We start from the raw sequence: 16,450 nt of genomic DNA, 5'->3' as shown, positions 1-16,450 counted from the left end.
CATTTTTTTGCGGACCATATGCGGAACCATTAATTTCATGTCCTATTATTGTCAGCATTACGGACAAGGATAGGACTGTTCTATTAGGGACCAGCTCTTCCGTTCTGCAAAATACGAAATGCACACGGACGTCATCTGTATTTTTTGTGGATCTGTTTTTTGCAGACCACAAAATACATATGGTTGTGTGCATGATCCCTTAAAGGGTTTCTGTCACCAGATTTAACCCTATTAAGCCAGCTGACATTAGTGATATGCTAATGTCAGCTAAACCCAACTAGCCTATTCCTACTTTTATCCATGCCCCCGTTACGCCAGAAATCTAACTTTTATAATATGCTAATTTGTCTCTGGGAGCGGGGAGGGGTGTGGGCATTGTTCCTGCTATTAGAGGCTCCGTTCTCTCACCTTGTGTCGCCTCCCTCCAAGACCTAATTGACAGGGCCAGGCAGCACTCACATCTGTCTGCCAGCCCTGTGCTCTGGAGAAATCTTGCGCCGTTCAGCATTTGGCGCAGACGCGGTGAGGGAAAGATGCTGAGAGGCTGCCAGCTTCATCAGTGCGCCTGTGCCAAATACTGAATGGCGCAAGATTCCACCAGAGCACAGGGCTGGCAGACAGATGTGAGCGCTGCCTGGCCCTGTCAATCAGGACTTGGAGGGAGGAGACAAAAGGGAGAACGGAGCCAATCATATTATAAAAGTTAGATTTCTAGCGTAACGGGGGGCATAGATAAAACTAGGAATAGGCTAGTTGGGTTTAGCTGACATTAGCACATTGCTAATGTCAACTGGCTTAATAGGGTTAAATCTGGTGACAGAAACCTAAAGAACCCCAGGTGTAACCTATATGTTCTTCTGGCCACTAGCTCTACCTACCGGAGCACCCCTGCAGCCGCATGTACTACACAGGCACCAGGTGTGAACCGCACATGTAAGCTGTCAGTTACCACACGCACACCACCTCACTGTAAAGTACAAGCAGCGTTCTGCCTCATAGGTAGTGGTACACAACATAGCGCCGTCACATGGTTCACTGACGTCACGGTCACATGACCGAGGATGAATCCAGGTCTTTCTAGAAACTAGGTACAGTAGCTCGCCACGCAACTGCTCGGGGGGGGGTCCTACTCAGAGAGATGTAGCTGTCTAAAAGGTGCCTGATCGCAACTAACGATTTAACTAATTGCGGGAGACGCGTATATAATATATATGGTGTGCGTCCATTGGGTTGACGAGCCACGGCTTCCACGTTTAAAGCCTCATCACTTTACTAACCCTCTTTGTTATAAGGCAGGGTAAAGGACAGCCTGACTGGGGGCTTCACTGCTCTCAGTGTTGCTGAAGCTGCCGATGTGGACAGGAGCCGGTAACTAGCGGGGGGCGGGTGAAGGGATTTGGGATGGTTTGTCTGGTATGGGGGAGCAATGGTTTCATGCAGAGAGATTAGGAAAGTGAATGACATAACTCTACGTTCGTGCTTCTGTGTAGTACAGTACGTTATATGAAGTGGTGGCAGACATAGGACACATGTATATGCAGTGCATGTAAGGCTGTCACCCTGATCCACCTGGAAGTGAGAACCTCTAAACGTGGGCAAAATGATTGGGGAGCCCTTAAAGGGGTTTTCTGAGTGTTTAATACTGATGTCCTATCCACAGGATAGGTCCTCTATATCCGATCGATGGGGGTCCATGCGAGGGCTACTTGCTGTTCATTACGCTGCCTGTCGTCTCAGAAGTTTCAGCAGTGTAGTGTAAGGGTACAACCTATGTCCGCATTTTGCGGACAAATGACTTCCGTTTGGGTTACGGTCCGCAAAAAATGGAAGGGAAAAAAAGATGGAGAAAAAACTATTAAGGCCTTCAAAAATATGGAAACGGATCCGTATGTCATCCGCATTTTGCAGATCTATTGACTTGAATGGGGCTGCGGACCGATCTGTACGGACAATAGTAGGACAAGCTTCATATTGTCCGCGCATTTTATTCACCCTTAGAAATAAATGGATCTGCATCTATTCCGCAAAATGCGGATCAGATGCGGATAAAATTATACGATCGTGTGAATTTACCCTAAGGGTCCATTCACACGTCCGTAAATGTTCTGCAAAACACAGACACTGGCAATGTGCATTCCGCAATTTGGGGACCGCACATCGTTGGCACTATAATAGAAAATGCCTAATCTTGTCCGCAATTGTGGACAAGAATAGGACATGTTCGATATATATATTTTTTTTTTTGCGGAAACGAAAGCATAAGTGCGGATGCGGACAGCACATTCTGGCCCCATTGAAAATGAATGGGTCTGCACCCGTTCCGCAAAATTACGGAACGGATCCGGACCCATTTTGCGGAGGTGTGAATGGACCCTAATTCACTTGAATACACTATACTGCCGATCCAGAGGAGATGATGCTTAGTGCACTCACATGGAGCGCCGTCTGCTCTTCAAACAGCTGATCAGCCGGGGTGCTGGGTGTCAGACCCCCACAGATCAGATGTTGATGACCTATGCTGACGATAAGTCATCAGTATAAATGGCAGGAACCTACCATCATGTTACAAAGTAGCGCGTTCTCCCTGTGAAGTCATGTGGGCGGTCCTGGCCATCTGAAGAGTCATACAGTCCTATACCACGCTTGGCTTGATTGGTGTCCCACAGGCAGAGATATGCCATTGCAGAGACTGGCGGATATTGACCGTGTCCGGCAATAATGTCGATCGTGGTCATTAAAGCCTTTTAGATGCTGTGATCAAGTGAGATCACGGCATCTAAAGGGTGAAAAACTCTGTGCCCAATGAGGATGCTAGTAATTGATTTTAAGGTGCTGGGTCTCGCTGAAGAGACCCAGGGCATTTAAGCTTCAATTCTTATTTTGGCCAGCAGATGGCAGGCCAACATAAGAAATGCGCAATTCTGAACAATTAATGGATATATAAAGTCCATGATTGTTCAGAATAAAATAAAAAATAGATTTTGGAGGCTCAAATACGAGCTTTAAAATAATAAACCACTAAAAATATATAAAAAAAATTAAAGTTTAAATGACCCCCCTTTCCATAGAATAAAAAAATACATATATAACAAAAAATATAAACATCATGTATCACCGATACTGTAAATGCCAGTACTATTAAAATATAAATATTTTTTCCAATATGGCGTAACGCAAAAAAAGGGTAAAAATGGCCAATTTGCAATTTTTTCTCTTACAAAAAAAGTGATCAAAAAGTCACACACGCTCCAAAATGGTATCAATAAAAGCTACAGATTGTCCCGTGAAAAATGAGCCTCCACACAGCTCAGTAGATATAACTATAAAAAAGTTATGGGGGTCAGAATATGGTGACATAAAGTTTTTACATTTATTTTCATCTATTTAGACATAAAACCTATACATATGTGGTATCGTTGTAATTGTACTGACCCAGAGAATGAAGGGCACAAGTCAGTTTAACAGCAAAAGGAACGCAGTGGGAACAAAACCCGTAAAATGGTGGATGAATTGCGTTTTTTTTCCAATTCCACCCCATTTGGAATTATTTTTTTTACATTGTAAGCCATATAAAATGGTGGCATTAGAAACTACAACTTGTGCCACAAAAAATAAGCTGTCATACAGCTATGTGAACGGAAAAATAAAAAAAGTTATGGCTCAAGGAAGATGGTGAAGAAAAATAAAAATGCAAAAACAAACTTCCGTTATCCTAAGGGTTAAACGGGGTTGTGTGGTCTCATGATATTGATGACCTGTCCTCAGGATCAGTATCAAATCGGTGGGGGTTAGACTCCCAGCACCCACACCCCGATCAGCTGTTGGATACTTTAGGGCTTTGTTTAAATCCCTGCTGCTCCATGCCTCTCTGTAGTGTCCTGTGTGCTGCGTCTGAAAGATTTAGGGGGACATTCGTCAAGACTGGCGTTTTACACACCAGTCTTAATCTCTCCCCTGCTTACTTTAGATGTGCATGCCTCTTAAAATTTGTGATACCTCTTTGAATGTCCGTGCGACAAAGCGGAGATCTAAACCAGCAAGGGGGATGAGTGAGCGAGTATTTGGCGGAATTGTTTTCTCAGCATTTACTGTATATGTACCAATTCTATTTCCTACATCAGAAAAATCATTTTTATCTTTTACATCAATCACTAAATATGAATGATATAAAAATTCCGTAATTTGTATGTTATGTATACGTAGACTATTATGTGTTCTTTGTTGTTTTACATATGAAGGTGCCAGGAGGTCTTTTCTGAAGACAATGAGATCTATCCATCAACATTAGGCCTATTGCACACGACCATATGGCTTTTTCAGTGTTTTGCGGTCCGCTAAAATTACGGATGACATCCGTGTGCATTCCGTTTTTTGCGGAACTTTACTTCCTGCATCTAATAGAACAGTACTATCCTTGTCCGTTATGCGGATGATAATAATAGGACATGTTCTATCTATGAACGGAAAAGGAAAGCATATGGAGTACATTTCCATTTTTTTGCTGACCCATTGAAATGAATGGTTCCGTATACGTAACGCAAAAAACTGAATGTAAACGGGGAAAAAAAAACGTTCATGTGCAAGAGGCCTTACAATCATTTTCTTTGTGTTTGATCAAACTACAGGTTCTGGGGAGGACACTATATAAAGATGGTGATCCCCAAATCCCGCTGGCTTCTGCTCACTGTTCTTTTAGTCCCCTTCTTCACTGGTACTTTGGCCAGAAGAGGGCAGGATGTGCACTGCGGAGGTAAGATTACATTGTGTACTTCCTACTAGTATTACTGTTACATTACATTTATTATGCCATAAACACAGGGAGGGTCATTTACAAACATTTTTACACTACTTTTGCGGGGGAAAAAGGTTGAACAACTCCCTTTTTTCAACTTTTTAAAATGCATGTGCAACAATATTTAGTTGCACGGGGCGTTTCTGCTCCACTTTCAACACTTAAGAGTGTTGAGGGAGGGGGCCAGGACATTGGCCCCAACAGATTTACCAACATTTGGCTGGAGTAGTTTTTCCTGCCAGGCACATGGATTGCTGAAGGTGTGCACGCCCTGTCATAAATTATGCGTATCATCTGGCAGCGTAAAAGACCAGCGTAAAATGGCGGCCTTAGTAAATGACCCCCAGTGTTTGCAACTTTTTAAAATTCCACTTACTTTTCAGTGCTGCCTCGTCACTTTCCTGAAAAGGGTGTGGGACAGGGCCAGAAGCCCCCATGATGTAGGCGGGTCCAAATGTACAGAAGACAGGCCAACACGAGTAGGCAATACCATGGTGCGTGCACAAAATACCCTCCCAGCAGAACCAAATGGAACAGAGCAGAACAAAATATTGCCCCAGAAGCTGCCCCTCTGTGGTGGCCTAATTAAGATATGGAGCAGGGGGCTTAGGTGAGATGTGGGCCACAGCACCAAGCCAGCCCTACCTTCAACATGCTGCCTGGACTGTCCTATTAGTGACCCCCATAGTACCCCTAGTCATTAGCTCCCCAAGTGGCAAAGAAAAATAAATTCCTTTCAGTATGCGGTGCAGGCCATTTTTAACCTGCGGCCTGAGACACCTGTGTCCTTGCACCATTTGTACACTGCCTCATATAATGGCCTGAGGCCTATGGCAGGACAGAGAGCCAATAGTTCCAGTGCCTTGCTTCAGTATTCAACTCTATCACCGCCCTGTGGACAGCCATACAATTGAATTCAGAAGGGCACCTGCGGCCACCACCCAGGTAGATAAGTACCTGTTGTTACCGCAGAGAGCATTAGTGCATTCTGTTCCCCGCCAGTGGCATTGAGGAGGGCTTGGGCTGCCCCCTGAGCATTGGCCTACTGGGCAAATTCCTTGTGGGGTCTACGGCTAGTACACTCCTAAGTTAACGTGGTAGAAGTTGTTTGCAACGTATTTTGCTGTAAATCTGCTGCGCAGCCGGACTAGCCAGATCTCATATTTGGTCATCACTGTAGGGGTCTTGCATACCATGGACATCCTTCCAGTATAGCTACATGTTCAGCATACAGCAGGGCTTACCCATTGGTTTGGTTGGTTCAGCTAGGCTTCTTTGCTCTTTAGCGGTCACATTTCACATGGATTCATTTAAAACGGTGCGTGATGCAGTGATCTGTAACACCATACAACATCGCCATATTGTGAAACTGCTCCCTCTGCTACAGAGCGTATTGATGTGCAGCCTATTAGTGCCTGTGAGAAAAACAATACAGCGTATTGACTGCTGATTGTCATCTCATGATCCCTTAGGCTAGGTGTACACTTGTCGCGCGACAATTTATATAATGATAGTCTATGGTGTCACGCTGCGACATGCTGTGATGCGACAGTCGCAAAAAAAATCCATTCAAGATGGATTTTTCTGCGACTGTCGCGTCGCAGTGCGACACCATAGACTATAATTATTAAAATTGTTGCGCGACACATGTCGTCGTGTAGACCTAGCCTTAACCCTATTATATATTTAGACAGTGTGCCGGAAGACATGCAAACTAATATTTTTTGTACTAATATATCTACTAATGGATATACTAATTATCGATAATAATTCAGTATATATTTATACTAATAATATCTATGCTGGGGGGGGGGGGGGGGAATAATATATATAATTATTTATTAGTGGTAGTGTTGCGTGTTTTACCATGGTTTTGCAATGCAGTTATTGGCGACGTGATTTTTACAGGTATTACATCTGTAAAAAAAAAAAAAAAAACTCGTAGCCAATAACCACATTGAAAAACAGTGTTGGCAATTCCCAGTAAAGCCTCATTCACACGTCAGTGTTTTCCCATCAGTGACTGTGAGCCCAAACCAGGGGAAAGATCTGCCCCTGTTCTGTGTTTAGAGCCGCACCTGGTTTTGGCTCAAAATCACTGACCGAACACTGACGTGTAAATGAGGCTTAAAATGTCATTTTAATGGGCACCACCCGTTTTTCCGTGTCCGATTCTAATTCAAGAGGTTGTCCTTGAACATGCCGCAGTCGCTTTGCAGTAACCTGCCCCAAAGTGCGCAGGACGGTCTTTTGCTTTCCCACTTAGATAACGCTGCTTAATCTGCCTCCTCCCTCTCATTTACATAGAATGCCACTTTCATTGGGGGAGGGGGACTGCAAACAAAACAAGTTGATACAGTAAAGGTAAATGAACCGTTTGAATAAAAAAAAAAAAATGTCTTTTTTTGTATACAGGCCAAATAATGAACTTTACACATACTCAAGACGCCCCCCACACCTGACTCTGTTCCAAACGTTTACTGCAGGGTGGAGCTTGTTATAAATCATCCTAGCATCTTAGGGCCCTTAAAGAGGACCTTTCATGGGTCCAGACATTATGAAATAAGTAGGGGGTTGTGGTAGGGCATAATTCATGGATGTAATATTGCTTACTAGTTTGTCTGGGCGCCCCTCCGTTACCCCGCTGTGGCCCCCGTTCACTTTGCCTACCTGATATGCTAATGAGTAGCATCGGTACAGGGAGGAGGAGACTGCCCTGTTTCTCAGTGGGCGTCTCCTTCTCCCTGGCTGTAGCGCTGTCCAATCACAGCGGAAAACGTCACAGCCAGAGAGAAAAAAAAACCTTACCTTCTCCCTGGCTGTGACGCTCTCCGCTGCGATTGGACCGAGCTACAGCCAGGGAGAAGGAGACGCCCACTGAGAAACAGGGCAGTCTCCTCCTCCCTGTACCGATGCTGCAGGGGGAATGGAGCGCCAGACAGGCTCACTAGTAAGTGATATTACATCCATGAACTATGCCCTACAGAACCCCCTACTTATTTCATAATGTCTGGACCTGTGAAAGGTCCTCTTTAGCATGAGCAGATGATTGGGGCAATTATCAGTAAGAAGCTTTCCTAGGAACGGCCGTTCCCAAATAATTGCCCTGTGTAATGGTGCTGCCAATCACCTGTTGAACGACACTGACAACATTCTAGATGCAGACGTCTAAATCATCATTTCAAGGCAGCAGATAGTTCAATGTAAACAGCTATCTGCTTCCCAGAAAGAATGATTCTCTATGGGGACGAGCAATCTCGGTAGTGATTCCTCGTTCCCACGCAGAGGAAATGATTGCTGCATGCAGCTCTCGCCTCTTCAGACAAGCAGGCAATTATCAGGAATGTATGGTTCCTTCCTGATAGCTGCCTGCCGAGTTTGCCCATGTAAAGGGGCCTTCACTCTCTCAGCAAAATCTAAGGAGAAGTACCATAGAATCTGCCGGCAAGGTGACGGCTTCCATAAACTGTAGAGAATGATGAACCGGCAATAATGCATTGGAATACATATGTAATCCTTATTCCTTCCCCCCCCCCCCCAATGGATAAGGATAAGACAACCTCCATCTTATTTTATAACACAATATGAGTATGAGACAACCACTCATTCCACAGTTTCTCAAACTTCAGAGGACAGCCTCTCTTGACAAACACACTTTTTTCCATGACCAACATATCCTTCACCCTTCTCACAAACTCCTCTATCGTTGGCGGACTCCCCTGGATCCACCTCTGCGCCACCAGTTTCCTGGCCACTTATAACAGCCTTCCCACCGCCACCTTGAGCAATTCACTCCCTCCAATCTCTGACACATACCCCAACACACAAACCTTAGGGTCCATTTGCAGACTCAGCGCCAATTTGTGATTAATCATGATCCGCACCTCATCCCAATATCGACCTATCACTGGACACGACCAGAGCATGTGTACCAGGTCCGCTCCCTCCTCCATGCACTTCGGACACTTATCATCATTCCTAACCCCAATTCTTTCTAAAAATACCGGTGTTTTATATACCCTATGAATGATGACATCGATAGTGCCTTTAACACTGGAGGGTGCAATTTATAGAGTTAAAGGGATTCTGTCATCAGAAATGAGCCCTATAAGCTAAACATATGGCGATGTCCCTTGTAAAACACAGAATCCTAAAGTGAGTTTATCTAATACCCCTGTGGCTATATATATATATATATATATATATATATATATATATATATATATATATATATATATATATATATATGCAATTTATATCACCGGTCAATCACTTTAAAATGTATCCAAGGGGACGTCTCCTGGTGAAAGGTGCCCGGCTGCAGCCATGTCGTTTAGGTGCCCAATGCCGCCTTCTGTAGTGAAATCGCTGCCCTCCCTTTCATGCGATCCGCCTACCTCACGTCAACACTGCTTCTCTAACCACCGCTCACTTCATCCAGATCCCGCGCGTGCGCACTAGGTTGGATGGCTGGGATGGGCTGTAATAGTCAGTGAGTCAGTGGAGGTTCGAGCGAAGTGTGCCGGCTGGCGCATGTGCACTTCGCTATACGAGGTCGCTGCCAGTAGTCCGCACGGGCGCATCAGGATATACCTAGTGCGCACACGCGGGATCTGGATGAAGCGAGCGGAGGTTAGAGGCGGCCACGAACTGAAGTAGGCGGATATAATAAAAGGGAGGGCGGTGATTTCACTTGAGGAGGCGACGCTGGGCACATAAACGACATGGCTGCAGCCGGGCACCTTTCAGCATGAGACGTCCCCTTGGACACATTTTGAAGTGATTGGCAGGTGATATAAACGTCTTTTTTATGAATATAGAGCCACAGGGGCATTAGATAAACTCACTTTAGGATTCTGTGTTCTACAAGGGACATCGCCATATGTTTAGCTTATAGGGCTCATTTCTGATGACAGAATCCCTTTAAGAAATGCTTTGCCTTTTAAAGGCTATGTACACCTTTTTGGAGGCTTTTTTTTTATGATTGCATTTTACTCATTTTGAGTTAAAAATCATTTTTCCAATTGGTCTTTATTAAAAATATTGAGCCGTTCTGTCACAGTGGGTTAACTGTTTGTCTAGCTGTGTGAATGCTACGTTTTACTTTCACTTTGTGCCGTCATCTAATAACCCTTATCTCTAATTTACTAAGAGGTCATAAACACTTATTTAAGCCACATTTTATCAGTAAGATAAGAACTGAGCTATGAGTGTTTATAATGTCAGAGAGCAGAGATAAGGAGCCCGTCAGATCAGCTGGCTGACGAAGCAGAGAGGAAATTCGGATCCCTCTATTAGAGCATCTCAGCTCTGTACAGAAAAAAGGGCTCCATATTTGTAATAAAGACCAATTTAAAAAAAATGGTTTTAAGCTGAAAATAAGTACAATGCAAAAAATTGCCCCCAGAGGTGTATGTAGCCTTTAAAGGGGTTGGCCAGTTTATATAACTAGCTGCACATGTGCTGGGAAATTATTCAAGGCATATTCAAAATGCATATGAAGTTAGTAGTTTTTTTTTTTTTTTAATCTTCTTACTTAATTCCTACTTGCATGCAGGTCCACTCACCTGCTTGCCGACACCGCACTGCGAAAATGGGTGCCGATGGAAGATTCCATCCATCAGTGGCCTCTATTCACTTACACTGGGGACGGACAGGGTAACCAGCACATACGCAGTGCGTCCCCAGTGTAAGCTCTTCATGAGCAGCCATGTTCCCTGCACAGCGCCAGCAAGCAGGTGAGCGGACCTGCATGTAAACATTCATTATTCATATTAAACTATCAGGTGTCATCGCCACTGGTTTAATAATGCTTAATGGGTTTTCTAAGCCACATGATTCCCTTTAATAAAAAGTAGGGGTGCAGCCCTTCACACAGTAAGTTTGGAAGTCAGCTTTAGCAAATTAGGCACCATGCTTTCTGCACTATAGACTCTGCTTATACACTACGATACTAGTAATGTGTAACGCTAACAAGCATTTTCTAACCATTTTGATCCAGTAATGTCCTTTATCACTGATCATTTCATGTGATCTAATACATTTGATGTCAGAATTTGATCCTAGGGTGTGCAGAGGACATTTTATCTCCATGTATAGCAGCCTATATGGATGATGTGTATACATCTGGTTTTATATTAGGTTTGGTGAACTAGGAACCTATGACTTATCCGATCTGTTGCTTGCATAGTCTCGTCTGAAGTAATGACATGTCTCTTCTGTGTCAGCTTGCCGAGCCCTTGTCGATGAAATGGAGTGGGAGATCTCACAAGTGGATCCTAAGAAGACCATTCAGAAAGGATCTTTTAGAATAAACCCTGATGGTTCCCAGTCTATAATTGAGGTATGTCAGTTTGGGTGCATCTACATTGCCATGTATTCTGGATTAGGTTAGGGTTAGGTATTTCTTGCAAAAAGTCCCATTGAGTAGCACCTTGTACATCTAAGATATTCCTACGGAGCTGAAAGTTCCACATATTCGTAACAATGGTCAGTCTGACAATTGATCAGATTTACAATTTGTCCAGTTTAAATACTAATTTATTTCCCATTTATTAATATTAGGCACCTGTCAGATTGATAAATATTAATATTGGCAGCATTTTCCGGTACTAGTACATTGCTGGAACATTTAATTCGAAAACTGCTTAGGATACTTTCACATCTGTGGTTTTGCTGGATCAGTCATGGATCAGCAAAAACACATCCGTCATAATAATACAACCGGCTGTATCTGTTCTGAACGGATCCGGTTGTATTATTTCTAAAATGACCAAGACAGATCTGGCACTAAATTGTAAGTCAATGGGCGCTGGATCCGTTTTTTTTTTTTTTCATGTCTGAGAAAACTGATCCGGCACCATTGATTTACATTGCCAGATCCGTCTTGATTAGTATCCCATGACGCACACAAAAACACAGCTTGCAGCGGTTTTGTATCCGGCATGGGAACACAACCAAACGGAACGGAATGCATTCTGGTGCACTCAGTTTAGTTCAGTTTTGTCCCCAAGCGTTTTCCTCCGGTTTTGAGATCCTATATCCTCAATACCGGAAAGGAAAATGCAGGTGTCAAAGTAGCCTTATGTAGGATAAATTGCAGCACGAGAGTCGAGAATACCAGACACATACAGTTACCACACAGAGAAGAGAAATATAAGCTTGACCATGGCACAAGTCTAGAATGATGCCAAGGACTTGTGGAGTAGGCAAGCATGTATAGAAATGCAGGTATTAAAGGGGTTGCTCAGGATCCTAAAAACTATGGTCCATCCTCAAGATAGGTCATCAGTATATGACTGACAAGGATCTGACACCCCACAACCACTGCATTGGCTCTGGTGCCAGAACTTCCACATCTTCGTCCAGTGTGTAGTGGATGAAGCTGGTTAGCGCAGCACCGTTCCCATTGAAGTGAATAGCTTTCTGCTCTGGAGCTAATGCAAAACAGCTGATGTGCTGGGTTTCAGACCCCTGCCGACTAGGTAGTGTAGCAGTGAACAGGCTTAGGCCCCTTTCACACGGGCGAGTATTCCACGCGGATGCGATGCTTGAGTTGAACGCATTGCACCCGCACTGAATCCCGACCCATTCATTTCTATGGGGCTGTTCACATGAGCGGTGATTTACACGCATCACTTGTGCGTTGCGTGAAAATCGCAGCATGCTCTATATTCAGCGTTTTTTCACGTAACGCAGGCCCCATAGAAATGAATGGGGTTGCGTGAAAATCGCAAGCAAGTGCGGATGCGGTGCGATTTTTCACGCACGGTTGCTAGGAGACGATCGGGATGGAGACCCGATCATTATTATTTTCCTATTATTATAAAAAAATAAAAATTTAACTCTCCTTAATCCACTTGATCGCGCAGCCGGCATCTCCTTGTGTCTTCATCTTAGCTGTGTGCAGGAACAGGACCTGTGGTGACGTCACTCCGGTCATCACATGTTCCATCACATGATCCATCACCATGGTAAAAGATCATGTGATGACCGGAGTGACGTCACCACAGGTCCTGTTACTGCACACAGCTAAGATGAAGACACAAGGAGATGCCGGCTGCGCGATCAGGTGGATTAAGGTGAGTAAAATTTTTATTTTTTTAACCCCTCCAGCGCTATTTTACTATGCATTCTATATTCAGAATGTAATATTTTCCCTTATAACATGGGTATAAGGGAAAATAATAGCAATCTACAGAACACCGATCCCAAGCCCGAACATCTGTGAAGAAGTTCTGGTTTGGGTACCAAACATGCCGATTTTTCTCACGCGAGTGCAAAAAGCATTACAATGTTTTGCACTCGCTCTGAAAAATCGCACGTGTTCCCGCAACGCACCCGCACATTTTCCCGCAACGCCCATGTGAAAGAGGCCTTGCAGTTTTACATTTTACGTGTGCCTTTTTGTTTCTCGTAAGGGCCCTTTTACACAGGGAAATGATCAGGAACAAGCTCATGTAAATGCCCACCTGATAAACCTTTATAAAGTAATCGCATCTTTCGTGCCGCACACAAAATCTTTGTTTGCTGGTAGCAGATTGTCCTGTGTAAAAGAGGCATTTGATGCCAGCAAACAATGAATCTGCATGGGGACGAGCGATCACAGTAGAGATCATTCATCCCCCATATAGAGGGGATGATTGCTTCATGTAAATCCAGCTATCACCTCTGCTCACAGTCATTATCAGGGATGAATGGTTGGCCATCAGTCACCCCATGGTAAAGGTTATTTACTTGAGAAAGACTAATCTTTTGGTATTTCATACCATATTAAATTTAGGTGCCTTATTCCCGAACTGAAGCTCATCTTATGGAGCTTCTGGAGCATGTTTGTGAAAATATGAAGGCTTATGGCGAGAAGATAGACCCAGATACACGCCGAAAAACCTATGTACGTGTCCTTTCTCGTGACGGCAAAAGAATGGATGCATCCAACACCAACATTGAAACAGGACGCTATATCTGACTTGAAATTTACAGTGAGTATGGTTTCATTTTGCTGCCTTGACACTGTGCTAATGTTTATTTGCTGCATTTCTTTACTCTTCTCTAAGTAAGACGGCCACTTTAATCCATATATATATTATTGCATATTATTACGTATTTAGACAAAAATAATGTAATAAGCATACATGGTAACATACATGGCCATGGCTTGCATAGTCAGCAATGGAGGAGGTAAGGGACAAGGAGGGGAATTTATCAAGACATTTCATACGCCAGCCTTGATCTACTTTGCGCTGGAGTGAGATGCACCGAATGTATTCAGAAGCGCATCTCTGTCTCTCCATTTGTCAGAAAGTGAAATCTACCACCAGAAATAGATCTGAGATATGATTTACACCACGTCCCAGCGTGAATTATAGTTTAACACTGATGGTCTAACAGTCTAATTTAGCGAAGTTTGATCATTTTCTATTTTATTTTTTCCTATTAGACTAGTAAAATTATTTTTGTGATTTATAAATTTTTAAATTATTATTATTTTTTTAAAATCTGCTAAGGCTAGGTTCACATCATGTTTTAGGCTTCCATTTGACGTATACATTAGAAAAAAAAACTATACAAAAATGCAGTACACCACATTCTTATAGCCTGCAGAGTTTAGCAAAACATGCCATAGTGTTTGGGGTTTTGAGCACTTCCTCCTATTTAGGCCACTTCATTCTGTGATTTATTTATATTTTTTCTTGATTATATATGGAATGTGCCATAGTTTATCGTTGGTAACATTCTGTGCACCTGGTAGCCTGTGTCACGTGGCCTGTTATAGGTGGGGCTCGCAGCCTCCTCCTACCCTCCCATTGTACTAGTGATCTTACTATGGAGGTATGTGGGAATTTGGCTGTAAGGCTCAAAATTCTTAAATGTTAGTTCAACCTAACCAGTGTAAGGAAGAGGCAGTGAGCAATACTTACCTTCGGCAGTGCTACACTTTCCTCAATCCTCGTCATGGTCACAGTTTCATGCCTTCGGTACGGTCCCATCCAGAAGCGCTCTTCTGTCTTCCTGGCCTCAGCAGTCGATGGAACATCATCCCTGATTTCACCATCTACTGCAGCCAGGAAGACTTGTTGAGGGCTTCATTCTGGAATCCTGCTCGGTAGGATATTGCTTCTGTGCATGTGCCAGAACCTCTGCTGCAGACGACATCCCTGACATCAAGGTTCCGTCACAGGCTTCTGTACATCCCAACGCAATTGAATGTAAGGCCTGTGCAGGTGTGGGAACATAGCATTCGGCATCTGTGCTGTTGCTATAATAGGCATGCACTGGTTCAGGGAATCCTCAGCAAGCACTGCCTATCTGGTTCGTTTTTTATTTGAGAGCAATTCAATTCTAAGGATATTTGAATGATGTGAATAGGGCGATGATTCGTGTTTAATTGTAACAGCCACAGGATGTGTATAAGATGTGGTTACTTCTGATTGAACACTGTGGCAGGCAAGGCCAGCCCTGTGACGCATCACACCGCATAGCAGGAAAAAGCTGAAAATTAACAAAAACAGGAAGTGCTAGAAGTAATCATGCTTGCTAAGCTGCTCTACTGCCCAGACAGGGAGAAGGAAAGCACAGACATGAAAAATGGGTATTGAGGGCATAAGTATGCAATGTTAGGGGTGTTAGAAGCACATAGAAAAGTTTTTTGATTTGTGGGACCTAAGAACCTTTTTAAAAAGCATCCAAGAGACTCTCGTTTACGGTGGAAAACGGCACCCTGTGGGTCATTGTACACTGGCAGGGCTGATCAGGAGCTCTGCCATGCCATAGACACCCAGAAATCACATGTTCGTCAAGTCCGATAGAGGAAGGAGCATAGCTCCGGTAGAGGAGCAGCATTTCTGTATTCACTGCATAGCGCTCATTAAATGCCACGTATAGAACTCTAACAGGGGGTTCACACCTGAGCGTTCTGAAACGAGCGCTCTGTATGCGCGATTGTACGGGCGTTTACAATCGCGCATACAGAGACTGGCGTTCACACATTGTAGCGCGTTCCCGAATTTCTATGTGCGGGAACGCGCGACAAACGCCCCCAAAAAAGCTCAAGAACTTGTTTGAGCGTCGGTCGTTTTACAGCGCGATCGTACGCGCTCTAAAACGCCTAGGTGAGAACCATTCCCATAGGGAAGCATTGGTTTCTCCGTGTTGAGCGTTTTACAGCGCGTAGGAACGCGCTGTAAAACGCTCAGGTCTGAACTTAGGGTAATACCGGGTATCACAAATGAAGAAATTAGTGACCTATTAGAATCTCCTGTATTGGTTCCCCCATCCATCAATAATACATTTATACAGCTATGTATTATTCACCATAGTTATCTATCGCCCGTCCGGTTACAAAAAATTGGGAAATTGTCACCTTCTAGGTGTCATAGATGCGACTCAGAAGGGGCAACTTTCTGGCATCTTATATGGGAGTATCCGTATATAGAAACCTTTTGGTCTGACATCACAAGCTTTCTTTCTACGCTTACGCACCTCCCGATAGCACTAACCCCACAAGTATGCCTGTTTGGTATACTTGATGAAGAGGTATAGCCTCACCATGTCAGAATACTCTTGAGAGAGACATTGTTTCTCGCACTAAAGGCTATTGCGATTCGTTGGATGGGTGATAGACGACCTTCTCTTAACCAATGGAAAGTACTTTTGAAT

At 43.8% G+C, this 16,450-nt stretch overlaps 1 protein-coding gene across 1 annotated transcript in view; it reads left to right on the top strand.

Moving 5' to 3' along the window:
- Nucleotides 1-1,241: 1,241 nt before the first annotated feature.
- CNPY2 (canopy FGF signaling regulator 2) overlaps nucleotides 1,242-16,450 on the top strand; it is a 30,234-nt gene continuing 15,025 nt past the window's right edge. Inside the window, 5 exon segments of the mRNA XM_044286011.1 lie at nucleotides 1,242-1,368; nucleotides 4,626-4,750; nucleotides 11,020-11,135; nucleotides 13,575-13,742; nucleotides 13,744-13,773. Of these exon segments, the coding sequence (XP_044141946.1) occupies nucleotides 4,651-4,750; nucleotides 11,020-11,135; nucleotides 13,575-13,742; nucleotides 13,744-13,773 (414 nt within the window). The 5' untranslated portion in view covers nucleotides 1,242-1,368; nucleotides 4,626-4,650.

The sequence above is a fragment of the Bufo gargarizans genome, chromosome 3, assembly GCF_014858855.1.
Source record: "Bufo gargarizans isolate SCDJY-AF-19 chromosome 3, ASM1485885v1, whole genome shotgun sequence".
Taxonomy (NCBI): Eukaryota; Metazoa; Chordata; class Amphibia; order Anura; family Bufonidae; genus Bufo; species Bufo gargarizans.
The sequence above is the reverse complement of the archived record's forward strand: the minus strand, read 5'-3'. Positions and strand labels throughout refer to the sequence as shown.